At 39.8% G+C, this 27531-nt stretch overlaps 2 protein-coding genes across 5 annotated transcripts in view; one reads left to right on the top strand and one right to left on the bottom strand.

The window, feature by feature from the left end:
• The window catches only part of LOC102228858 (MAP/microtubule affinity-regulating kinase 4-like), a 59949-nt gene extending 55201 nt beyond the window's left edge, over positions 1-4748 (top strand). For 2 of the 4 annotated variants that reach the window (XM_023350680.1, XM_023350681.1), the window contains one exon: positions 6-4748. In XM_023350680.1, the coding sequence (XP_023206448.1) occupies positions 6-354 (349 nt within the window). In that variant the 3' untranslated portion in view covers positions 355-4748. The remainder of the gene's footprint in view (positions 1-5) is intronic. The other 2 variants (XM_023350682.1, XM_023350683.1) reach the window with 2 other exon arrangements.
• Positions 4408-14879, bottom strand: LOC102236128 (creatine kinase M-type-like). Its single transcript, XM_023350684.1, has 9 exons — positions 14776-14879; positions 13403-13512; positions 13206-13302; positions 12899-13053; positions 11738-11870; positions 11492-11663; positions 10246-10369; positions 6573-6762; positions 4408-4968 (listed from the first exon to the last, which is right to left on the bottom strand). The coding sequence occupies exons 2-9, from the start codon at positions 13499-13501 to the stop codon at positions 4790-4792; spliced, it is 1149 nt and encodes a 382-aa protein (XP_023206452.1). The 5' UTR covers positions 13502-13512; positions 14776-14879; the 3' UTR covers positions 4408-4789.
• Positions 14880-27531: the final 12652 nt, after the last annotated feature.

The following is a 27531-nucleotide window of genomic DNA, read 5'->3' on the forward strand; positions in this document are numbered from 1 at the left end:
ACTAGTCGCCATCTATCTGGGCATCAAAAAGCGGCCGAGCCCCGGACCCCCCGATGCGGATGGGATGTGAGGGTCCGGAGCCCCCAGGACCCGGCCGAGGTGGTTCTGGCCCTGCGGGAGGCGGCGCAGGGCTGCGGCTGCCAGGTCCACCTGGCCGGCCCGTTCCTCCTGTCCTGCACCCACGGCGCGGCCGGCGCCCGCGTGGCCTTTGAGGCCGAGGTCTGCCAGCTGCCCAACGGGCCAGGTCAGAGCGGCGTGAAGTTCAGGCGCCTGTGGGGGGCGCCGTTGGCCTTCAGAGACATCGCCGCCAAGGTGTCGAAGGAGCTGGAGCTCCGAGGTGAGGCGGGTAGGTGACAGACTGACACCTCCAGAAAAACACCCGCAGCTCCCAGACTCCTCCCACTCACAGCCGGACGGACTAAAGATGGCCCTTTGACCTCCGACCCCCGCTGAGCTCACACATACACAGCTTGAGGCCATAGAGTTGGACTTTCTTTTTTGTTCAGATTTAACTTCAGGTTGCTGAGAATGACGGAAAACGTCTTGTTGACATTGTTTCTGTCGCTTGTCATCATTCCTTTTTAAAGAGCTGCTATTTAAATGTTTTTTTTAATTATTTTTCTGTGTAATAAGTTCATTTTTTTTGCTTAGTGCTTTTAAATAGGAGGAAATTGACGACTTTTGTCAATATTGGAAGCAGATGTCACAGAGGAAACCTCCGGCCACTAGGGGGAGACATGCAGAAATGCAGGGACTGCCAACAGACTAAATGGAGCGTAATTACGTTTCCTCTGTCTGGATACCTGCTGAAAAGTTTGCTCCACCATTTTGTTATGGTAAAAAGTAAGTACACCCTTTTACAGCTATAAAGTTTGCCATATAAGGACATAATGACATTGTTTTGGACTTTAAAATTGTCATTATTTATTCAACAAATATGAAGCCAAGATAAAAAAAAATTAGTGTCATGGAAAAACTAAGTGCACCCTGTGATTTAGTAGCCTGTAGGGCCTCCTTTGGCAGCACCTTGTAGTAAACAGTCTGTTAGACTCAGTTCTTTATAGTTGATTAAATGACTAGTCAAACCCACATCATGATCCCTCCACCACCGTGCTTGGCTGTATGTATTAAACCACGTATGCGTGGTTTTCTCTAAAACTTTCTGCTTTGGTGTCATCTGTCCAGAGCTTCTTTCAGATGAAACATTTTTACGTTTTAACAATGAAATCTTTTAATTTTACTACTTCATTTTGGAGATTTTTTTAGGGCTGCATCGATTGCAGTTTTTTGGCAGATCATCAATCTTTAAAAAGCTTTAATTGACTATTCAGATTTGGCCTCTACCTATTTTGTTTATCTGAAAAGTCACTAAAGATAGCGACAAAGTTGGAGGCAACAGTTGGGGTTTTTCAGACCTTTGCAGAGGTAAAATGTAAGTATTCATAAAAATTGTCAGCCATCTTAAATAATATGAATACTCTTAATGTTTATAGAAAAAAATGTGTGGGTTTGCCAAGGCAGCAAATGTTTTTCACACTGATCTGGATCAGTTAATCAATGAAATTTGATAACTTCCCCTTTAATTGCAAGGGAGCATTTAGTTTTTCCACACACATCTTTCCATTGGAAGTTCATTTAGTTCAATATGTGATTACCGTCATTGAATCTTTTGTGTGATTCTCTAAGCTTGAGGTTTGATGCAAATATTTTTTCAATCTAGTAAATATCAAATCACTTTATTTTGTCCTGTTTCCTAAATCTCTAGAATTAAAGGAGGGTGTACTTTCTTTTTACCGTAGTTGGGAAGTGAGCAAAACTGCCAAATAATTTAAAAAAAGAATAATAATTAAATTTATTGAGCTCCTTCCCAACACTAAGCTTCAGTCAATGATGAACCTGGTTTTTTACATCATTATTATTATTATTTACTTTTACGGCACAAATATAATTCAACATGGAAATAATAAACAGGATTTGGTTTACTTTCTGTTATTTTGTAAAAACTAAAGAAAATAAATTCCTTCATTAATCTTTTTAAAAAATCCAACAGCTTTTTCTTCCAACTGCAAAACTAAACTCTTTCCCACATCGACGGTAAACTGGTTCAGAACAAAATGGAGGAGTTGGTGCTTCCCTCACTTTGTTCGGTGCCCAGACTGTCTGACTGTTTAGAGAAGAAAAGTGCCACAAAGCCAAGGATCGCATGATTTAGACCCAACTGGACTTCATCTACTTCATCTGGTTACGTTTGATATTTCTGGAATCTTTAAATAGATTTTGCACGTTTTTTCACATTTTCAGTGGACTGAACCTTAGCCTTTACGTGCAACAACTGCAACTCCTGGCAAAAATGTCAAATCATGACACAGTGAGAATATTTTGCAATGTAACGAAAAACATCTGATATGAGGTCAGCAGAGATTGTACTCGAGTGACAGGAGTTATTTTAAAAAAACACTAAACTGTTTTATTTAGTGTTAGCTATTTAATGTTAGCTTCCACTAAATAAAATGCTCTACCAACATGTTACTTAGTGGAAGCTAACACTAAATACCTATACTAACATGCAGTGGAAGCTAATGCTAAATTGTTACACCAGATTTTACCCAAACTAATATCACTCAAGTAAAAAAACTGAAAGTGCAGTACAATAAAACTGCTCTTCAAAGTATTTTTTCCCCAAAAAGTTACTCCAATTAAATGTAACAGAGTAAATTTATGGAGTTACTACCCACCTCTGTGTACGACAGTTGATTATAATTAATATTTCCTTTTTTTATCTACTCTTTTTTTTCTCTCTCTGGGGAAATGAAACCATTTTCCATTAATTATAAGGTCATTCATGTTTTTTCAGGTTACAAACATACTTGGGATTTTTTAATAGATTATTAAACATCCACCATGAGCTGTGCTTCCATAATTTTTGCCAAGAGTTGTAAATCTCAGTTGTTTCTTGGTTCTTTTCCATACAAGGTGTAGATTTCCCAGCACTACTGGTACGACTGTTCCCCCATTGGATTAAAGTTACAGACTGTTAACCAACCAGATTCCTGATTCAAAATGCCAATTTCAAACATCCAAATCCCTGGCATCACTTTGATGTAACAATTAAGATATAACAAATTCTCCATTTTGTTTTATTTTAGGTACTTTGTTGCTCGTCTCTAAGAAAATCTACCAATGTTTGTGGAGTTTTCTGATTACTGGTTTCCGTCAGCGTCTGAAAATGTCAAGCTGTGATTTAGAGGCTAGTTGTTCGACTTTCTGTTTGTTTACTGCTCTGCCTCTTCGCCCCAAAATGTTCTCAGACTAATTCATGCTTCAAGACCACTGATTACTTAAATCCAACTTACCGCCGGCTGAGACACCAGAAACGACCGACTTGCAGTCCTGCATGTCTCCTAGGATATAATGTGTGACACAAAATAAAAACCTTCAACCTCTGATATATTTTTATTCTTTCTTCTTTATGCACATTTGGAGAAGATGCATAAACTTTGTTTTCCTCCCCGTGTAACATTAAATCAGAGTAAATAATAATAATTTGGGAAATTATGCAGAGACAGACTAGAGAGTATATTTTAAGGCAGAACCTCATTGTAAAATCTAAATTAACATACCAGGGAGAGAATGGTAGCTCTCCACAAGTCTGGTTCATTCTTGTAACTTACACATAATGTAAGCAGTTTTGCTAATGCTAAAGCTCTTTAACATGGCATTTAGCAGAAGCTAATGCTAACTGATATACCAGCATGGTTGTTAGCGGAAGGTTTTATAAAATTATATACCAAAATGGTATTTAGTGAAAGCTAATGCTAAAATGCTATACTAACATGGTATTTAGCAGGAGCTAATGCGCTATCCCGACATGGAATTTAGTGGAAGCTAATGCTAATGCACTACACCAGCACAGTATGTAGCAGAAGCTAACTCTAAAGCCCTTTGCCAATAAAATATTTAGTGGAAACTAATGCACTATACCAACACAGTATTTAATTCAAGATAAAGCAAAAGCAGTATACCAGCACAATATTTAGTGGAAGCTAAAGTGCTATACCAATGCACTATTTTGTGGAAGCTAATGTTAAGGCACTAGCTTTCACTAAGTGCCGGTATAGAGCATTTTGTGAAATGCTCTATACCGGCACAGTATTTATCAGAAGCTAACGCTAAAGCATTTTACCAACATGGTATTTAATGGAAGGTAATGTTAAGGCATTAAGTGCTATACCAACACAGTATTTAGCTGAAGGTAACGCTAAAGCGTTACCTTCAGCTAAACAGGAGAATTTGTCTCTTACGTCAGACAATAGGTTGAAAAAAGGTTATGTGTCTGTTTTCACAGCAGCAGACACAGATTTCAAATGTGTCTTTGGTTTGTATGAAGAAAAACAAAAACAGGATGAGTTGATTGTTACATGGGGCTTTGTTTAATTCTCCAGTTATATTTTACAACCAAAAAAAAAAATTTGTACACACATAGCCACGACCAGACTATGCATGGGTTGATCCCAGGATGTTACGAAGGAGATGGGAAGATGATTTCAGTTAGAAGAAATTAGATGAATAGGGAGAAAAGGCAGAAAAAGTAAACAGAAGTAAGAAATGAAGGAGCAGAAGGAAAAGTGGAGTGTCTTTGGATGGAAGGAAGTCATCAGCAGGAAGTAGCCATTTGGCCGAAACCAGTAAAATAACTTTACAACGAGGCTACATGTTCATTTTTTTTTTTAGAAAATAGAAAAAAAAAACAAACACAGACAGTCATTTCATCATGGGTTGTCTGTCCGCTTTACTTCTGAGCGGGGATCATGCCGTCGATGGACTCGCCCTTCTCCAGCTTCTTCTCCATCTCCACCATGAGCTTCACGCCGTCGACCACCAGCTGCACCTGGTCCACCTCGGAGGAGCCCAGTCGGTCGGCGTTGGAGATGTCGAACACGCCGCCCACTGAGGCTGTGTCCACACCGCCTGGAGGGGAAAACAGAAGAATGAGGCCTAGTCCAAACATCGCCGAGTCTTTTTAAATCCATGCTGGAGAGCAAAAACTGCTCATCGACAATGACTAGCATTGGTTTTAGCTCTCAAGTTCTTAACGCTCTAAATCTTAGAGTTAAAGATTATTTCTAAATATATGCATGATACATAAAGGAAAAACAGACGCAGTGCTTTGCTACTAATTGTCAACACTAGGACAACTAGATAACAAGGTCATGAAAAAGTTTTAATTAAAGACATTTGCCAATAAGAGGGAACTAGCTATGCTAGCTTGACTTTGACAACCTTAACGTGTAGATGTGATGCAGAATTTGGTGCTTAGGTTCACTTTTTTTAAAAAAGGCGACCCATCCACCAACTGATGGATAATCAGGTTTTTACATTAGCTAATCAGCCACTGCTGTGTTAGCTTAGCTAATAGCCGAGACAGCTAAGCTACCACAGCAATCACTTATTAATAATCGCGAATTAAACATCAAGCCTAAGAACATAAAACTGTAACAGACTGAATGTTCAGTTCTTGTTGAATCCTGATACATCAGTGGCGTTGTTTTCAGTTGCTGTGGCAACGGGTCTGTGTGTAGCGTAGCCGACACAGAGAGCAAGAAAATGAGAATGGTCTTGAGTTGTTCTTCAATGGTTTTTTTGTGTTATTTTCTCCTTTGCTGTGGTGTACTGAATTAATAAAACCTAAACCTCCAGGTTTGATTATCAGAATTTTCTGGATGAAAACAATAAGGTGTGTACATATAAAATAATCTTTTCCACACCTGATCGGTTTAAGAACTGTATTCATCCACAGCAACCTGCTGAATTACAGCACCGATCGTTGCTTTAAATATGCCGAACGCATAGGGGGCAGTGTAGCGCAAAGCAAAAATCTACGTTAGCCAATCAAAATCCTTCATGTTTAATAAGTCGATGTTGACAGGGAATCAGTGGTCAGAAGTAACTTTTTGTTTTGAAGAGGAAGAAGACAATCGGCAGAAGCAGTTTAGCTTAAATATTTAGTATTTTACTATATAAGGCTGCAATATCTGAGACCATCTGTTTTTCCACAATAGACCTATTAGTGATCAGAAATCACTTTTTATTATTTGTTCAACTTCAGGTTTAAAAACCCAAAGGACAATTAATTCATTAAGTATATAAAAAAAGACAAAAATTAAGAGACAATCAAAGTTTAAAAAGTTTTGGACGATACAGTGTAGGAGGAGACCTGGCCATGTAGTTTTCTTTATTTTTGTTCTGCATTTGTTTCCCTCCCTACGTTTTTGGCGCAGAATACTCTTTTTCGACGCTCATGTGTGGCAAAGTAGATAGTAAAAAACACAACAGCGCCTCCTACGGTCAGAATATACAGCAGTCGTAGAATATGATGTAACCAGAGGTGGACAGAGTACCCAAGTAAGAGTAGAAATACTTCATAATAAAATTACTCAAGTAAAAGTAAAAAGCACAGCAAAGTAAAGATGATGCTTTTTCTTTTTTAAAAAAAATAACCACTCGTTATTAGCCGCCTCTGGGTGTAACACCTGTTCTTCCGCCCAGCAGAATAAAGGTAGTGGTTGCCCCACCTGTGCCGCGTTTCTGCAGACGCAGCCTGGTCAGGATCTCCTCGAACTTGGCGTGCGTGCTGAGCTTGGGCAGCTTGACGTGCACGCCGCCGCGCAGGCCGGTGCCCAGGTTGGAGGGGCAGGTCAGGATGTAGCCCAGATGCTCGTTCCACATGAAGCCGTGGTTGTGCTTCTTGAAGACCTCCTCAATCTGACCAACAGGAAGAGAAACTGAAGTAAGGCTGGATTACTGCCTAAACACATACAGCTGGTTTCATTTTTATTAATCCATAAAATAAGTTCACGTTGCTTCCAAGCACCGTGTCCATTTTAAGTGGTGTTGGTTAACAGTTTTATGAGTTTTCAGTATTTTCCGGATGCTTTCCATCGGTCCAGTCCTTGTACTTGACAACACATTCGGTACCGTTTGTAAAGTTACACAACAAAAACTTAACAGCACTAATTTGGTTTATTAAGCCTGAAAAAAATGTGGCTGTTCATTTCTCAAAGTCATATTTTCACCATTTTATTCATACATTTATAAATGTCAGAATTCTAAACTAAATATTTAGTTTGGTGAATTAAATAGTTACTGACCAAGCTAAATATTTAGTCTGAAAATCACTTGCTTCGTTTGGAAATTAAATGTTTAATTTGGAAAATACATATTTAGTTCTGAACTAATTATACAGTGTGAAAGCTAAATATTTATTTTTAAATCAAATACTAATTAAATGTTAAATATGTAATGCATATTTAATTTATTAAATATGAAAGATTGATATTGAAACTAAATATTTATGTATTTAGCTTCCTAACTAAATATTTCTTATTAAATATAGTTGTTCTATTGGACTTCTTCCACATATTATTTGTTAATTATTTTACAAACAACAGAAAAAGCAGATTGTTCACATTCAGGATGAATTACTTTAATGTTAAAGTGATGCTCTGTGAAATGTTCTGATATTCAGATGTTTATGGTTTGATACTAAATAATAAAGTGATCCTCCATTTGAGAACAGGAGGGACAAATGTTTGTGCCTCTCCACATATATATGCTGTTATTCCTGTAAATGTAACAAGACTTTTTTTGTTGTTGTTGCATTTTTTATGCACCCTGATGTGTAATTTCTCCCTCTACAGAAATATTTTGTAAAACAGTCTAGGACTGTAAGGCAGCTAATTGGGGCCTGCCATGCAAAGCAATGGCAGGAACCTATTGCTATTCTCCCAATTCTTTATTTTTCATCCGTAACCGTTAATGCGGCTCATACCGCTGCGTGCACACCTACAAATGAGGTATCAAAACGTGCAGAAAATTCACGCCATTGGAGCTATTACTTTTGGTGGGATTCGGGGTTAACATGGCGACATAATTCGCAAAAAACTACGAAAAAAACCCCATTATAAGTCAATGGGAAAAATCCTAGAAATACCCTATTTTTGAGGATTCTCTGTGTCGTCACGAATTCACGTAGAAATGCCATTCAAATTTAATTTTGTAGACACGTCTGTGATCTCTTCGAAAGTGAAGACGGCTCGTCGATACCAGTTACGGTTTGTCCACGATTTGTCTTCAAGCGACCCAAAGTTTCTCATTTTTCCTAAAATTAGAGTGTCTCTCTGTCTGAGTGCCCCTCTGCTAGAGTGAGAAATGAAGAGATTTTTTGACCCCAAAATAATTTTGAAATCGCCATCACGCCCACAAATATCGCACGATTGGTATCAAAATCGGTCCTCACATTGATACGCATGTCTACTCCGGTAAAATGTTTTTGAAATGTATCTAGACCGTACGGTTTTCTGTCACAGTGCTTCAGAGCAAAGTCATGTGACAGGATTTTCTAGGCTGTCTCAGGCTCTGTCACTAACACTTCACACCTTGGTGAGAAACTTATTTAACATAGCAACGGAACTCAAGAGGCTATTGACTGGTGGTTAGGACTACAAATACGCATCACTGTAGTTCTATCTATAGTGGAACCCTCAGTTGAAACAGATCAGGACTGAACTGGCCTTTAGAACTACTTGCTGCTATGGGCTGTATATAACTGATTTAACTCAGTAACTGTTACACATGGGATTAGTTTGGAACTTTAAAACGAAGCATACTGAAAATTTCAAAATAAAAGCCTTGAATATTTTTACATGACGTAATTGCTCTTTTTGCCTTTATTTGACTTTTTCATCCAAAGCACTGTTACACATGGTATTAGTTTGGCCCTTTGAAATGAAGCTTAACAAAAATTTCAAAATAAAAGCCTTGAATATTTTTACATCATGTAATTGCTCTTTTTGGCTTTATTTGACTTTTTCATCCAAAGCACTGTTACACATGGTATTAGTTCGGAACTTTAAAATGAAGCATACTGAAAATTTCAAAATAAAAGCCTTGAATATTTTTATATGACGTCATTGCTCTTTTTGGCTTTATTTGACTTTTTCATCCAAAGCACTGTTACACATGGTATTAGTTCGGAACTTTAAAATGAAGCATACTGAAAATTTCAAAATAAAAGCCTTGAATATTTTTATATGACGTCATTGCTCTTTTTGGCTTTATTTGACTTTTTCATCCAAAGCACTGTTACACATGGTATTAGTTCGGAACTTTAAAATGAAGCATACTGAAAATTTCAAAATAAAAGCCTTGAATATTTTTAAATCAGATAATTGCTCTGTTGAGCATTACATAACTGATTTAACCCAATGACTGTTATACATTTAATTAGTTTGGCCCTTTGAAATGAAGTTTAACAAAAATTCCAAAATAAAAGCCTATAATATTTTTACATCATGTAATTGCTCTTTTTGGCTTTATTTGACTTTTTCATCCAAAGCACTGTTACACATGGTATTAGTTTGGCCCTTTGAAATGAAGCATACTGAAAATTTCAAATTAAAAGCCTTGACAATTTCACATCGGTATTTGCTCTTTTGGGCATTATGTGATTTTTTTATCCAAAGCACTGATAAACATAGGATTAGTTTGGCGCTTTGAAATGAAGCTTAACAAACATTTCAAAATAAAAGCCTTTAATATTTTTACATCAACTACTTGTGTTTTGAGCATTATATAACTATTTTAACCCAATGACTATTACGCATGGGATTAGTTTGGCCCTTTGAAATGAAGTTTAACAAAACTTCCAAAATAAAAGCCTTGACAACATTTTAAATCATACTGAATGGTTCACGTCCACCTTACTTAACGTTCTTGTGATTCTCCACATGCTATAGATTACGTTGCAGCGTTCTTTAGCCTCGATGCCAATTTGTAGCGTGACAACGCCGGGCCCAGACCGACGGGCACGCCTTGGCAGGCCCCGGCTAAATTTCTTCCGAAATTTTCTAGTTTGAGATTAGCAATCTGGTTCGGCTGGCAGTTTCTGGTCTAGGTGTAACTTTTTAATATTTTTTTATATTAAATACATTGCTTACTAGGGAAAATTTTCTTCTGTTGTCAAAAAATGCGTATATCTACATAAATATCAAATATATGTATTAAAAAATGTACAAAGTCCAATTAAAACTCCAGAAAGCCTCGATCAAGACCACTTTAAGGACGTTCACTTCATCAGTACAGTAGAAGTCTGACTGCTGCAGCAAATCTGACGTATTTTAAGAAGTCAGTTGGATCTGTTATGTGAAGGTTTTTGAGCAGCTCTGAGGTTCATGAGGCGAGTTTCACCTTCTGCAGGCCGACGCAGAAGCGTCTGAAAACCTCCTTCATGTTGCCTCCCTTCTGCATGGAGATGACGCGCAGGTGATCCTCCTCGTTCACCCAGACCAGGAAGGTCTTGTTGTCGTTGTGCCTGCAGAATAACAATATTATTCAAATCAAGGTGCCACAGAAAATAGTTGGAGCTTCTACTTTGATAAGGCGATTCAGTCCAAGTGGATCAAGAACATGCAACAGAAATTTCTTATTTGGTGAACAAAGAGGATGTTTGACTACTATAAAGATTTATCAGAGCAGTGGGGCTGAAACGATTAATCGGATCAATTGTGATTAATCGATTATTGAAATAATTGTCAACTAATGTTATTAATTGATTAATTGTTAACTGGAGTATACAGACTCAACATATACACATTTGCTGAAGGAACAACACATTTAATGCAATAGTTGAACTGAAACTGTGCAGAAATACACACATTTTGCATTTCAGATACAAAAACAACAATTTGTCTGTAAATATGTTCAACCCAGAACTTCTCAAGTGGCAGTTCTGGCTCCTCCTGGTTCAAATTCTGTAATGATTAATCAAATTAATCATGATTAGTTGATTATTGAAATAATTGTCAACTAATTTAGCAACCAATTAACCTTTAACTGGAGCATACAGACTCAACAAAAGGTAATTTTCTGAAACAACACATTCACAGCTGTCATTAAGCCGAAACTGTAAAAAATCGTACGTTTTGCATTTAAAATAAAAAAATATCTTCGTCTGTAAATATGTTTTACCCAAAACTTCTTAAGTGGTTGTTTTAGTTTCTTCTGGTTCAGATTCTGAAGTGATTATTTGGATTAATCGTGATGAATTGATTATTGAAATGATCAACTAATTTAGTAATCGATTGATCGTTGGCTGGAGTATACAGACTCAACAAAAGGGGATTTTCTGGAAGAACAACAGAGTCAGAACTGTAATGAAGGCAAAATTGTGCAAAGTATCTGCAGAATGTGCCAATACTTCCATCCGATTAATCAATTAATCATTAGAATAATTGATAACTAAAACATACTCATCTTTTGTTGAGCATACAGACTTAACAAAAAGATGATTTGCTGAAATAACATAGTCAAAGCTGTAATGAAACCAAAACTGTACAAAATAGCTGCAGAATGTGCCAATATTTCAATCCGATTAATCACTTAATTGATAGAATAATTGATAACTAAAATAATGGTTATTTGCAGCACTGCTCACCAGATGCCCCTGCCGTCGGGCCAGTCGCGGGCCATGCCGGCGCAGGTCAGCAGGGGGGACACTGGCTTGTCAAACAGGAAGTGATCAGCGATCAGCTGCTCCTGCTCGGCGTCGGTCATGCCGTTCAGGGGGTAGTACTTTCCTTTGAATTCGCCGTCCAGGGTGGACAGGGCTGGAGGGGGAACGGTGTCAGAATATTCAGAGAGAGAAGGTAAAGGTGGGGATGTGAGTCAGTTTGAAGCTCACCTTCAATGCTCAGCTTCTCGATGCCTCTGCGCTCTCCACGGCTGTTGTGGGGGGGCAGGGTGAACCCCTTGATGCTGCGGCCGGTACGCACACGGCTGGACAGCACGTAGTTGGGGTCCAGGTCGTCACCACCCTGATGGTGCAAAGAGGAGAGGCAATTTTTTTTTGTTGCTTCAATTGTCATCAAATTTAGGTTTCTGAAAAGTTTTTTATTCACATTTTACTAAAATAAATGGACAAAATTACAACATTTTGCTGATGTGACTTCAGCAAAAGAACTACTGAGCGGGTCTCCTAAACATACTTTATAAGTTGTATTGTTTGCCATTTCTGTAATAAAAGGTGCAAAAAGCACCCTAAAAACATAAATAGGGAAGACTAGAGGCCTCATAAGATAATATATTATTATTTTTGCTCTTAAATTTGTGATAAATATGTGATTTTAAAAGAGTTTAGGCCAAGATAACTTAAGAAATACTTAATAAAAACATGCTAACATTTCAAAAGTGAAACTGCATTGAACATTTTGCAAAACTTTAAAAGCATAACTAGAAAATTTGACATACTAACATTTTGACATTTCATACTTTTCTTACAGTATTTTGTACCTATAACTTTTTTCCTCATCCCTACAATTTAATCACAATATATCAAAATTTATTATAATCATGTTAATGCAGTAATCATGTTCAGGGTTTAACATTTTGGTAGCTAAAGAAATACATTTCTGTAAAAAAATATTAAAAGGTTGTGCACATTTATTTATAGATTGTAGATAAATATAGAAGCCTATCTAAAACATAATTAAACATTTTAAATACTTAAGGTAAAATTGTGTTTTTATTCCGAACAATATGCTAAATTGAGCCAGTGTGAAGTAAAATACTGATATTTTGAATTCAGGAATGAAACATCCACAAGGTGGCAGCACCTTTTTGTACCCAAATTGGTAACTTTTATACTTACAACATGGAAACATGATCTTATCATAAATTAGACAAATTACTAAAAAAAAGATGCATTGTAAACCAATTAAAATCAAAGACTGACTATGGTAAGATAAATAAAGGGTTGAAAAAATGATGTCATATTTGAATGAAGGGCCCCATGACTGTGTCAGTTTGGCCCTTGCCCCCAAAGTGGCTAAACCCAAGTTCTTACCTTCAGGTTCTCGAAGTTCAGGTCAGTCTTGTGCTTGTCGGTGGGCTTGTATCCGCCATGACGGTCGGAGATGATGGGGTCAAGCAGCTCCTTGAAGATCTCGTAGGACTCCTCGTCTCCGGCGACGCAGCCCACGGTCATGATGAAGGGGTGACCTTACAGAAACGATACTGAAGAATTAGAAAAACCTCCTGGAACCATCTTTGAAGCTAAAGATGATTATTCAGATGTTTGCTTCAGTTAATCTAAGTCTTGAACGTGAAATCTGCTGTTGTGTTTGTTTCTTTGCAGACGACTGTGTCCTTACCTGGGTTGTCAACACCAGTCTGGATGACGTCATCCACGGTGAAGCCACTAGGGGTGGATTTGCCCCTCAGCTTGGAATAGATGTCCTTGGTAAGTACCTGCAATAGATGTCACAAAATACCTCACCTACTCCGTTTCCTTTGTTGGAAGCTAGTTTTGTTTAAAGGCTAATCTTTGAGGCTAAATATGACGATGTACCTTGGCCATGTGGTTGTTGTGCAGAGAGAGATCGGGGAACTCCTCATCCACGGAGAACTTCATCTTGTAGTCGTTGTGGCAGTTCTTCATGGCTGCCATTCTTACTTTGTCTGAGGAAGTGGAGAGGAGGTTTTAATTTCTAAGAATCTCATGTGCAGGGAAGCGCAGGCTTTGGTTACTCTGGTGATTAGAAGGAACGGTTGAAAAGTCTTCAAATATCAACATAAAATGGTCAGATTTTAAATATAGTCTGTTAAGGAAACAATGTGTATGCGTTTCCTTGAGTCCTGGAGTGAGACGGAGACTCTTACTGCCTGCATGTCTCACCACCTGTCTCTTCTAGACAGGCTAGATTATAAATAGCACCACACCGATTAGTTTTGCACTTTAAATCAAACCAACAACCAAACCAATCAGTTTTGAACACCTTTTTTTTCCCATATTTAACCTATTCTCTCTGCAAAAACACAAAATATTACCAAGTAAGTTAGGTTTAGTTTCTAGTGCAAATATCCTAGTACACATGAAATAAGACCAAACTAATTTACAAGTAACTTTTCAGCAAGATATAGGAGCTTGTTTTACGTAAATAATTCCTTAATATTGAACAAATTCCACATTCCAATTAATGTGGCAGATTATTTTACTTATAATATGGGAAAACTGTGTTATAAGTCAAATAATCTGCCGGTGGAACTAAAAGTTTTTCATCAATATTAAGAAATAATTATTTACTTAAAACAAACTCCTATCTTTTGTTGAAAAGTTTCTTGTAACTTAGTTTTGTCTTATTTCAAGTGATACAGCTAATTGCTCTAGAGACTAGACCAAAATTACTTGGTAATATTTTGTGTTTTTGCAGTGCTCTGTTGACCTTCAAGCATTGCACATCGACTTTTTAAATGCAAGGCTGCACCTTGCGATGTTGCAGCTGCAGAATCAATCAGTTAATAGTCTGAACTACCAGTCTCTGTAAGGTCAGCTTGTGGAAGTGCATCAGACTCATGAGACCCGGTACTCCAAAAGGTCAAAGCAAGCATTCCGCACAGATGCCTCCTTACCTTCCAACGGCTAAATCAAGCTCCCTAAACTATTCAGAGATGAACCCTAGTGCTGTTCTGCAGGCGTCAGCAGCAGCTGATGGATAGCCACAACTGTTTGCATGACACTCTCCTATTGCACGGTTGACTTTTTATGCAATAAAGACTCAAGTCTTTCAAAAGAAAAAGTTTTAGAAGTTAAGTAAAAATAGTTTATTTCCATTTGTTTCGTCTAGATTAGGAAGAAGCAAGGAATTTGTTTTGACCAAATGATTGCTGAAATCCTCGACACCTTAATTTTCATCTAAAAATATCAGTTTGCTACTTTATTACCTGCTTAGGAGAAAAGAAAGAAGTAACAAATCCTGGGATCAGATCCTGTTCGCCCAATGTAGGGGTTGCCCAGCTCTGACAGGTGATGGACTAAAGCCTTTATACCCAGATCTCTGTAACTATTGGATGGCTGAGTCTGGGGTCCCCTCATTCCATTGGTTGAAGCAGCTTTTCTGGGCATGGATGGGCTCCTAAAAGGCAAGAACAAACGTCACACAGAGCTGGAGAGCAGAGGCGAGGCAACAGCTGCGAGCGCCTGGTCCAACCTTTCACCCTCTGCCTCCTGGTTGCTGCTTAGAAATCAGCAAAGGGAACATAATCACATCAGATTCATGCAAAATGCATTCAGTTTAAGTGTCTTAAGCTGTTATTTTTATTTTATGAACATAAACTAATGCTCTTTACAGTATTTTAAACCAAGAATCTAAATTTTACTTCGATATTAACTCAAGATTGAAAAGTTTGGATATATGGAGAGTTTACTCTGCTTGGTGTCTTCGTTACTGGAACTCCATCTTCATTTTAAGAAGTTAAAATAACTTTGATTACATAATCCTGATGGCAAGAACAGATTAGATTTCAGTTCATGTATGACTCTGCTACTCGGCATGCTCTGAATTCAGGTTCCTTGACTCTGTTCTTTGAATGAAATGTCGTGTTGTGACGCATAGTGATAGCAAGTTCAAAATATTTGGTAGATCAGAGAAGGAAAAATTCCTCTTATTCAGTTTACATCTACTCAACATTGGCAGAAATGTCAAAGATTTAAAACCTTTTTATGAGTTTAAACAATTGCTTTAAGAAAAAAGTTTGAATTTATTGGGAATTCCCGCAGTCATGCTTGACCCTTGGTGTTTTAATGTTTGAAAGTCAGACTTTCAAAATAGACTTTTATTCTAAGTTCTGACCAGAAATGAACACATGAGATACACAGAAAAATATAATACTGACATAAACAAACAGTGGCTTTAATTGATCTAAATTGTTTTAGGAGTTTATACTCAATAACCAAACAACTGAAAACATGAGTGAAAGAAGCTCAATCATACAGGGAGGCTTTAGCATTAGCCTATGCTAAATACTATGTCTAGTGTTAGCAGAGCTAATGTTTATGATTAGTGTTTTGGGGTTAGTGTGACTAGGTTTTTAGTTAGCAGTGCCCACCACTGGTTTGAAAATCTTACCTTGACTCCTTCCAACATATTACTGTGGGCAAATAGCTAAATCTTTGTTGTGTCTGACTAATAGACCGTTTTCTAGAACACAATCATCTGAAACCAACTGGTGGCTATGAATACTTCATCATATAATGGATTAGTCTATAACTAATCATATTATAGACTTTATCCATGTGACTGAAATCCCTACAAGTTGCAGTATTTGAATTTTAAGATATTAAAAACTCCTATGTTTTTGTTGAATTTATCACAGCTTTTTGGCTTAATTAAGTAAACATTGTGGAAGCTAATGATTATGCAACTGATCATTAAAAAGTTCAAACTGTTTTTTTTTTACTTCCCACATAAACAAAACCATTTAAACATGTTAAAGTGACATGCTATGCTGATGATATCTAACTTTATGTAGCAAAACTATTTTCTTGCCTTGTTCTAAGCATGGTAAAAACTTTATGGTAGAAGATATCTAGTACATGTTTAGATATAATTAATGTGCAGGAAAGGACACACAGCCAAAAACAGAGGTATAATTTATATATTTTTTGCTTACTCATAAGTTTGTTGCATGAAATTAGCATACGTGTGTTGTGTTCAGGAGTGCAGGGATTCACACAGTCACTCCTTCCTTTAGCTTCTTTGCTCTAAATCAACGCTAGTCTCCAGTTTCACAGCTGTATCCTGACCATCCACAGACATGACTTTCCAAATTAGTCTCCTTCTATGTCACTGCACGAGGCTGGCTGTGTGAGCTCCAGTCTCCTATGAATGAATGCAGATTACCATAACAACTAACAACGGGGCAGCATTAGAGGGTATGCCCAGTTAGGGGTCAGCTGCACCTCATGTGCTTAGAGCCAGCTGTTAGTTTGAAACTTGAACCAGTCAAGTGTCCAAGAGCACTTTGGCACAATAAAAGAGCTGCGTGGAGTTGGGAGCACCTTGTTGTCCAGCTTTGTCAACATTGTTTGGTGAGTGTGTTAAGAAACTTGCCCAGAAAGGCATCACTGCATTCAAAAAAAGTGAGAAACTTTTTAAACTAAAAAGCATATTTAAGATCAAATGCAAAATGTTTCTCTAAAACTGTCAAAATAACAAAAACAAGCCATGTATTTAAAACTCCGATTTTCACTCTGCATTGCATGCTTTAACAGCCACGCCCTCTTAATAAAAGCTTAAAGGTCATACTGACAGACATGTGATATGCACTGCCCATTCAGACCAGTTAGCTCTGCAGCTCACTTACCTTTGTGGCACTGGTCCAGTATCCCAGTTTAGACTGTCACTCAATACCCCAGCACCAACCTCCTGTCTCCCCAAACACACACATATGCAACCCCCCAGTGCAGAACCAAAAAGGCCCAAAGCTCTGCAGCTGCCCCACAGAGACAGACTCTCAGGAACAGTTACATAAATCAGGGACTTTATGTTAAGTTACCCAAATCTTTTCAGAATAAAATGCAAAACATTCCTTTATTCAACACAGATGAATAAAGGAAGGCTGAAATTAGTTTATTGGTATAAATTAAACACTTCCTTGTTAGGCGAGTGAATTGAATGCATCGAGAATCTGTAGCATCTGTGGGTTTTACATCAAATTAGTTTCTAAGCATTTCATGTTTTGACTGTAATTTTGTGTTTTAAGAAGAAATTCCTGGATTGCAGTTTGAGTAACTTTGCAGGGATCACCCTGTATTACATAAAACCATTTTTGGTTGGTTGGTATTGAGTCCGATGGCAGGTTCTCATTCACAGCGTGGGCCTCGGGGAGCAGGGAGGAAACATGAATTAACAAGTTCACACTCAAGTACTGCCAGGACCAACTGACTGTTTTGGCTGCCAAGATAATTTACCAACACAGAAAGCCAATTTTCACACAGAACAGCAAGACAATGAATGAAAAACAGAGAATTTAAAGGTCTTTCTTCCTACATCTTACACTCTGAGTGATCAATAGGGAACAGTCTCATTGGATTCCTAATCTTTGACCCTGGTTGACGCTTTCAGACATGCAAGTCCTGATCCAAAGTAGCAAGAAATTATGCTAGCAGTTGGAGGAGCCTACAAATAGACTTAGGCAATTGTTAGACAACTGTGTGGACATGAGTAGATGCAAACCTTCACATGAGTGGAACGAAGAAGACCCGATGTTTCATAGTTCTCAAAATAACATCTGCAATAAAAAACAGCAACCTGCGATGCAAACTATGTGCTAAAAGTAACGGTTTTGTTGAATGAATGAAGACCATTCATTCAACAGCAGCATCTTTCTGGGTTGATATTCTCTTAGCCTCAAACTCAACAATTATGTTGCAGCAGTTTCCTGTTTGCAGCAAGCTTGAGTCTTGACGCATGATGCATCCTAACCAGTCCTTTCATCTGGGGTTCATAGTTTGAATCTTCTTTCATTTGTTGCCAAAATTAAAGCAAATACGAATGACATGTACTCATGTTGGCTTGTTTCAACTGATGATAATCTTAGTCCTCGTTTACACTGAGCAGTACATCATGGGTCCGTACCTTCTGGTACACTATAGTCCCTTCTTCACAGGTGTTTCTTTAACCAGTTCTTCCCTACTTGACCCCAGCCAGATTTGTCTCTGTTACCAAATCCTGCGCAGTCCTTCCGCATTTATTGGCCCGGCTTGTGTGAGCTGGGCCAAACTGGGTAATGCAAGCAAGCAATTTGATTGGCAGCAGACTGCCTTCATTGATTAGCCAATGTTTTATGTCTCTGTATGTGCAAAGGCTGTATACAGCATGAACCGAAGGGGCAACCTGCTACAAACACTGAGAGATTTTAGAAATACTGGCCGCCCCAGGGCACAAAATTACATCAATGGAACGTCGACCACAGTTCCTGCAGATTCCCAGCCTGCACATGGTCCTATGTTTCTGCTCCTGTTCACGCCCACATAGTGAGGAACACACTGCCAATGGATCCACACAACTTGGATAGAGTGAGATTTGACAATGAAGAAGTGGCTTACTCATGGTCTGGTGTATTCAGAATTGCATTTCCACCGCCAGTTGGACTCTTGCTGTGATATTAAATCCAAATGCTTAACGTGGCATCATACTAGTGCAACGACAAACGGGATGCACTAAAATCTCACGCAAGTAGTGACATTTTTCCGTCATTCAAACAATGGACCTTGTTGTGTGACCCCAACTGCTCCACCCTAAATGTACCATACCATTATGGTACCATACTGTCAGGTGGCAACGATGGTAGGAGTTTGTCCCACAATTATTGGGTTGCCGATTTGATCCCCGCTCCATCCCTCTCTGTTGTTGTGTCCTTGGGTAAGACACCTCACCTTCCTTGCCTGCTGGTGAAGGTCAGAGGGCCTGGTGGCACCAGTGCATGACAACCTCACTTCTGACAGTGTGGACCGGGACAGCTGTGGCTACTATCCAGTCCCTGTCGGCGTGTGAATTTGTACATAAATGGATAAATGACTGAATGTAGTGTGAAGCTCTTTGGGGTCCTCTGGACTTGATACATTACTGCACAAATACAGGGCATTTACCATTTTATCACCACTTCACCATTATCCTAAGGACCTACAACTGAAGGGCACCTGGAATGATGTGTTACAAGTTGGTTGTATAGAGTGATTTATGATAAAAACAGACAAAATAACTTACCAAACCATACTGACCCATACTGGTCAGTGGAAACAAGGCATTAGAGTCTGTTCTTCTTGAGACAACGCACCAAACCTTCCCAACATGGGTAAAGCTGTAATCCTTCTTAGATCTTCACTGAATTCCTTTTAATTGCCTATTAGTCAGTCCAGTTAGTGCAGTCAAGCAATAATTTATTCAAAGAGAAACTACTGGTTGTAGTCAGCTATGAACTAGCCAGAAACAAATAGACTTTGGCTTTGGAAGGCAGAAGACAATCTACAACCTTTAGCACTGCTTAGCATTGCTTGTTGTGAGTATGAACAGAAACCACAAACATTCAATATTAAAACCCCTGGAAATTTTTCTCATTTGGTCAAATTTCAACTATGGGTTTCAACAGGTTTTAATTGGATTTAATGTGACTGTAATCCAAACTAGCAAATAATTGTGAAGAGGAAAAAAAAACAAAATGTGGAATTTGTTTAGGTCACTCCAGCTTTCTATACTCTGATCTAAGACATCCCATTTTACCTCTGTCTGATTGACATTGTCTTGCTAGAAGGTGAACCTCTGGTCCAACTTTTAACAGGTTTTCTACCTGTAATTGTCCATTCTTTCTCAAACTGTAGACAGTTTGAATAACTTTTCCATAGAGGCCAGATTTGTGGAGTGCATGACTAACAGTCGTTTTATATGGCCAACTGTCACAAGGAGGGGCAAGTCCTTTGGGTGAAAATAATAATTATGCTTCATGTCTTCAGCATTTTATGCAACTGATGACTCCTTTCTAAGCACTTAAGCTCTGGATTAACAAGTTCATAGTTGTTGCGTGATAATTTAGAGTTCGTGTGACGGTGACAGCGGGATGCTCATGATGAAACCTGAGCTGGTCCTGAGGGGTCACTAAGGGGATCTCGGTGGCAAACTGTGGACTTCTATCTTTAGTGTTGCCTGTCCAGGTCCTCCAAAGGCAGCTATTCCGATTGAATTGCATTGACTCAGCGGTCATTTCATGACCCCCCTCCTTCCTCTAACTCTCCATTTATTCCTAATTTCTAATCAGATTCATATTTTTTGAGTTTTGTTGTGGAAACAAGTGATGCAGCTAAGAAAAGGCAGGAGGTTGGACTCAGATCACTGGGGTGATGGTCACTAAAAGGTCCAAAGAATATATCTTGTATTATATTTGGTGATTTATATTCCTTTCATGTTCGTCTTCGTTAAGAGCTCATGTTACATAACCTTAAGGCTGTCATGAAGAACATTACTACCAGGAGACTTTCTCAGCCATATTGATAGCATAGCTGAAGAAGTGGCTGAAGTACCTCCCCACAGCTGCTTAATGAATCTGTTCTTGAAGGGTGGCTCTGTGATGAATTAGGGTTTGCCCTGCCTGTTGTCCATTGACAGCTGGAAAGGCCTGTCACCCCCTGTGAAACTAAATAGGACAAATAAGACTGTGATGGAATATAACTTTGGGGGAATGTAGACAGCTGGTCTTGCTTTTTGTTTTCTATTTGCATATCCTTGTAAAACTGATCTAAATGCTGCTAACCACAGCCTCTGAATTTAATAAACAACATTCTGGTAAAAGATATCAGGAAGTTGGTATGTTACTATGTTTGCAGATGATATTAGTCTTTATTTTTAAGCAGTGTTGTGCACAAGTAAATCCTCCTAATGTGGCTTGTATGACCTGATAAATTACCTGGTATATTTATGGGCTTACTCTGATGTTTTACAGGCTCCATATCAAGTTTAAACTGTAGAGCTAAAGATCATTGCACAACCTAAGACTTTTCATTTCAATAATGCATAGTAAAATAATACAAATTATGATATGATGCAAATCAGCAACACTAGGCAAAGTTTTCCATACCACCAAATCTTTATATTGCAAAGTGGAAACCATGATTTGCTTGTTCTTGCCTACAGTTAAAGTTAATTATTACATACTATCAATATTAATTCCCTGGCAGGGGTAAGACGTCAGCGATTCAATTTGTGTGACCCTAAACCAAATTTAAAGAAAGTTTGGTTCAGGAGGCTGATGCTGATACAGTTTGACAAACATACAAACATTTTGGGTAAAGTTTTCAGTGATGCAGGTTGTTTGAAAATATATTCAAATTAAAATCTGCTCAAAGGAAAAACATCAGGTAGAACAAACATCTCATATTTTGTTGAAGACTTTTTTTAAAATAGAAAGTTGTTATTGTTTCTAAAAAAATAACCACCAAGCCCAAAATTTAAGAACACTCAACTCTATAATGATTTATACACCATTTTTTAAATAACAGAAATCAACAGTACTTTGTTTTGTTTACTTAATTATTGTACATTTATTTTATTGATAATTTATATTTTACAATAAAATTGTCTTTATAGAAAGATTTTGCGGTCCCTATGGCAAAACGTTTTCAGATTCTGCTCTAGTGGGACACCTAGTGGCCTTCCAAGGAAATACATTGCCTAATTCTTTTTCAATGTAATGTTGTTTATTAGGCCCGAGCAGCAAAGCGCTGCGAAGGCCTATTGTATCTGTACTGTTTATTAGGCCCGAGCAGCAAAGCGCTGCGAAGGCCTATTGTATCTGTACTGTTTATTATTAGGCCCGAGCAGCAAAGCGCTGCGAAGGCCTATTGTATCTGTACTGTTTATTATTAGGCCCGAGCAGCAAAGCGCTGCGAAGGCCTATTGTATCTGTACTGTTTATTATTATTATTCTGCCCCCCTCTTCGTGGGCCTTTTTGGGGGCTTTATCATATTCAAAAACTCACCAAACTTGGCGGTCGCGTCTAGGCGGTTTAAAAATTTTGAATTTTAAGGTCGCCGCAAAAATCGCAAAAAAAATTGCTCAACGGCAGCAACTAGCAATTTTCAAAAGACCCATTGCTATTCACTTACTTCATCGTAGAGACTTGAAATTCGGTACAGTTGTAGAGCTCACTAAGACGCTCAGAATTTACAAGTAATGTCATAGTGCAAGTATCGCAGGAAGTCGGCCATGTTGGATTGAAGGTCCATTTCGGACCCTGATTTGGCCGTTTACAGCCTTCGTATTTGATCGAACTCCTCCTAGGGATTTCGATTGATCGGCTTCAAACTCGGTCAGTCTGATCATAAGGCATGTCTGATTTAAAGTTATCAAATTGGTGAGTTTTGGAGCATGTTGAAGGGGGGTTACCAGGGGTCAAAGTTCACCTACACGCCATGAAACAAAAACCTCTTATATTTCCTATAAAAAAACACATAGAGGGACCAAACTTTCAGTGATTGATCGTCATCGGGTGTCCTATAATACCCTGCAGTGAAAATTTTTTTTTACGTAGGCCACGCCCCCTGAGAGCAGGAAGTGTAATGTTTTACTGTGAACGGTCGCTATCTTAGCCCTTTGACCTAATCAACATGAAACTGTGTCCAGAGACAGAAGACATGTTGGTGTGTTGTGGATTCCAACCCCGACCGGCTGCGATGAAGCAGGTGGGCGTGGCGGCGTTGCGAACGCCATCGAATTTCGTTTGGCTCTGAATTCCACAGTTTCGGGGAGAGCTGCTCCAAACTCACTAGGATGGATCCTTATACACCCGCCAACAGGAATCCATAGCGAAATTTGGTGGGCGTGGCCTAATTTCTCTACATCTCCCCCTAGAATATTTTAAAAAATCAGCCCCAAGCCATGCTTTATCCTAGAATTACGAAACTTGGTACACATGTGTATCTTGTCAGGACGTACAAAAAAGTCTCTTGGAGCCATGCTCTAAACCCAACAGGAAGTCGGCCATTTTGTATTGAAGGTCCATTTTGGACCTCGAGTTTGACGTTTACAGCCTTTGCATTTGATCGAACTCCTCCTAGGGATTTCGATTGATCGGCTTCAAACTCGGTCAGTCTGATCATAAGGCATGTCTGATTTAAAGTTATCAAATTGGTGACTGTATGAGCTTGCTGAAGGGGGGTTACCAGGGGTCAAAGTTCAGCTACTCGCCATGAAACACGAAACTCTTATATTTCCTATACAAAAACACAGAGAGGGACCAAACTTTCATTGATTGATCGTCATCGGGTGTCCTAAAATACCCTGTGGTGAAATTATTTTTTTAAGTAGGCCACGCCCCCTGAGAACAGGAAGTGTCATGTTTTACTGTGAACGGTCGCTATCTTAGCCCTTTGACCTAATCAACATGAAACTGTGTCCAGAGACAGAAGACATGTTGGTGTGTTGTGGATCCAAGCCCTGACCGGCTGCGATGAAGCAGCTGGGTGTGGCGGCGTGGCGAAGTGACCTGTAACGCCGATGCCATACGTTTGCTTCTAGATTCCACATGTTTCGACCGAGCTGCACCAAACTTGGCCTGACTCATCCTGGTCTGATGCCTGACAATGCTTTGTCATCATATTATGACGTCATCTAAGCCCCGCCCCCTCAGAATGAATTAGAGAGATCTTCTGTGTAATTACATAATAAACAGTCCATGTTCGTTGTTTGTAGGGCAATGCTGCCCTCTGCTGCCCACTGAAATAGTTTCATTATTTCAGTAATTCGACACCAGAGGGCAGCATTGCCCTACGGAATGAAAGTTCAATGTTGTAATGGAGGAAAAAATTAAATAATTAGTAATTCTAACACAAAAACTCACAGAGACACCAAACGTTCAGTGATTGATCATAATCGAGTGTCCAATAATATCCAATGGTCAAATGATGACATCACTTAGGCCCCGCCCCCTCGGAACAGGAAGTGCTATTTTTTTACTTGGAATGCTCTGTTTATGGCTCTCTTGACCTAATCAAGATGATTCGGATGATAAACTCTGTCAATGCTCGCTGCTGGCTGAACCGTGTGGGCGTGGCCAAATGGCGAATATCAGTCCCTCGCCATATACATACGTTTGGCTCTTATTCAGGCATAGATCATCCGATTGGCGCCAAACTGGATATGTATGACCTTTGTTCACCTCTAAAGAGCCCGACGGGTTTGAAATGTAATTTGGCTCCACTGCGCCCCCTAAGTTAATACATGGGCCGTATCTCCTCGACGCATCGACCGATCTGCACCAGATTTTTTGACAGTCGTCGGGGAGCGCCGCCGAACGCATTCACGCGTGTCGCCCGGTGGACGGGCGTGGAAAATGAGCGACAGCTTCTGCGGCGGCTAGCGGGCGGCGGTGCTGGAAACTGCGGCGGAGCTTCCGCGGTGGGGAGCGGGCTGCGGCTCTGGAAAACGCGCGAGAGCTTCTGCGGTGGCCGGAACCCCCGCGGTGGCCAATAGGCCGGAGCGGCGCTTGCTGCGAGGGCCGCCCGAGGCTGCTTGCAGCTTTAATTATTATTATTACGATTCTTCCCACCTCTTCGTGTGCCTTTTTGGGGGCTTTATCATATTCAAAAACTCACCAAACTTGGCGGTCGCGACTAGAAAATTTAAAAATTTTGAATTTTAAGGTTGTCGCAAAAATCGCAAAAAAAATTGCTGAACGGCGGCAACTAGCAATTTTCTGTTGACACAATGGTATGAACGTACTTCATCGTAGAGACATGAAATTTGGTACACTTGTAGAGCTCACCAAAAGACTCAGAACTTACATTTAATGTTATAAGCCAACTATCACAGAAAGTCGGCCATTTTGTATTGAACGTCCATTTCTTTCCTCGATTTTGCTGTTTACAGCCTTCGTATTTGATCGAACTCCTCCTAGGGATTTCGATTGATCGGCTTCAAACTCGGTCAGTCTGATCATAAGGCATGTTTGATTTAAAGTTATCAAATTGGTGAGTTTTGGAGCATGTTGAAGGGGGGTTAGCAGGGGTCAAAGTTCACCTACTCGCCATGAAACACGAAACTCTTATATTTCCTATAAAAAAACACATAGAGGGACCAAACTTTCAGTGATTGATCGTCATCGGGTGTCCTAAAATACCCTGTGGTGAAATGATGACATCACTTAGGCCACGCCCCCTGAGAACAGGAAGTGTCATGTTTTACTGTGAACGGTCGCTATCTTAGCCCTTTGACCTAATCAACATGAAACTGTGTCCAGACACAGAAGACATGTTGGTGTGTTGAGGATTCCAACCCTGACCGGCTTTGAGATAGCAGCTGGGCGTGGCGGCGTGGCGAAGTGACCTGTAACGCCGATGCCATACGTTTGCTTCTAGATTCCACATGTTTCGACCGAGCTGCACCAAACTTGGCTTGAGTGATGCTGGTGTGATACCTGAAAATTCTATGTCATCAGATTATGACGTCATCTAAGCCCCGCCCCCTCAGAACAGGAAGTGCTATTTTTTTCCTTGGAAACTTTCATCTATGGCTCTCTTGACCTAATCAAGGTGATTCTGTGTTGGATGACAGATAGGAAGTTGGTCTCGCTTGCTTTAAAGTGCCAAGAGTTTTCAATGGCGGCAACGCCGTTCGTATACGTTTGCCTCTACATTCCACATATTTTGACCGAGCTGCATCAAACTTGGCCTGAGTGATCCTGGAGGCTTGCCCGTCAATCCTACGTCATCACATTATGACGTCATCTAAGCCCCGCCCCCTCGGAACCGGAAGTGCCGTTTTTTTCCTTGGAAAGCTCTGTTTATGGCTCTCTTGACCTAATCAAGTTGATTCTGTGTTGGATGACAGATAGGAAGTTGATCTCACTTGCTTTAAAGTGCCAAGAGTGTTCAATGGCGGCAACGCCGTTCGTATACGTTTGCCTCTACATTCCACATATTTTGACCGAGCTGCATCAAACTTGGCCTGAGTGATCCTGGAGGCTTGCCCGTCAATCCTACGTCATCACATTATGACGTCATCTAAGCCCCGCCCCCTCGGAACCGGAAGTGCCGTTTTTTTCCTTGGAAAGCTCTGTTTATGGCTCTTTTGACCTAATCAAGATGATTCGGATGATAAACTCTGTCAATGCTTGCTGCTGGCTGAACCGTGTAGGCGTGGCCAAATGGCGAATATCAGTCCCTCGCCATATGCATACGTTTGGCTCTTATTCACGCATAGATCATCCGATTGGCGCCAAACTGGATATGTATGACCTTTGTTCACCTCTAAAGAGCCCAACGAGGTTGAAATGTAATTTGGCTCCACTGCGCCCCCTAAGTTAATACATCGGCCGTATCTCCTCGACGCATCGACCGATCTGCACCAGATTTTTCGACAGTCGTCGGGGAGCGCCGCCGAACGCATTCATGCCTGTCGCCCGGTGGACGGGCGTGGAAAATGCGCGACAGCTTCTGCGGCGGCTGGCGGGCGGCGGTGCTGGAAACTGCGGCGGAGCTTCCGCGGTGGGGAGCGGGCTGCGGCTCTGGAAACCGCGCGAGAGCTTCTGCGGTGGCTGGAACCCCCGCGGTGGCCAATAGGCCGGAGCGGCGCTTGCTGCGAGGGCCGCCCGAGGCTGCTTGCAGCTTTAATTATTATTACGATTCTTCCCACCTCTTCGTGTGCCTTTTTGGGGGCTTTATCATATTCAAAAACTCACCAAACTTGGCGGTGGCGACTAGAAAATTTAAAAATTTTGAATTTTAAGGTTGTCGCAAAAATCGCAAAAAAAATTGCTGAACGGCGGCAACTAGCAATTTTCTGTTGACACAATGGTATGAACGTACTTCATCGTAGAGACATGAAATTTGGTACACTTGTAGAGCTCACCAAAAGACTCAGAACTTACATTGAATGTTATAAGCCAACTATCACAGAAAGTCGGCCATTTTGTATTGAACGTCCATTTTTTACCTCGAGTTTGACGTTTACAGCCTTCGTATTTGATCGAACTCCTCCTAGGGATTTCGATTGATCGACTTCAAACTCGGTCAGTCTGATCATAAGGCATGTTTGATTTAAAGTTATCAAATTGGTGAGTTTTGGAGCATGCTGAAGGGGGGTTAGCAGGGGTCAAAGTTCACCTACTCGCCATGAAACACGAAACTCTTATATTTCCTATATAAAAAC

Source organism: Xiphophorus maculatus, chromosome 18 (assembly GCF_002775205.1).
Source record: "Xiphophorus maculatus strain JP 163 A chromosome 18, X_maculatus-5.0-male, whole genome shotgun sequence".
Classification (NCBI taxonomy): domain Eukaryota; kingdom Metazoa; phylum Chordata; class Actinopteri; order Cyprinodontiformes; family Poeciliidae; genus Xiphophorus; species Xiphophorus maculatus.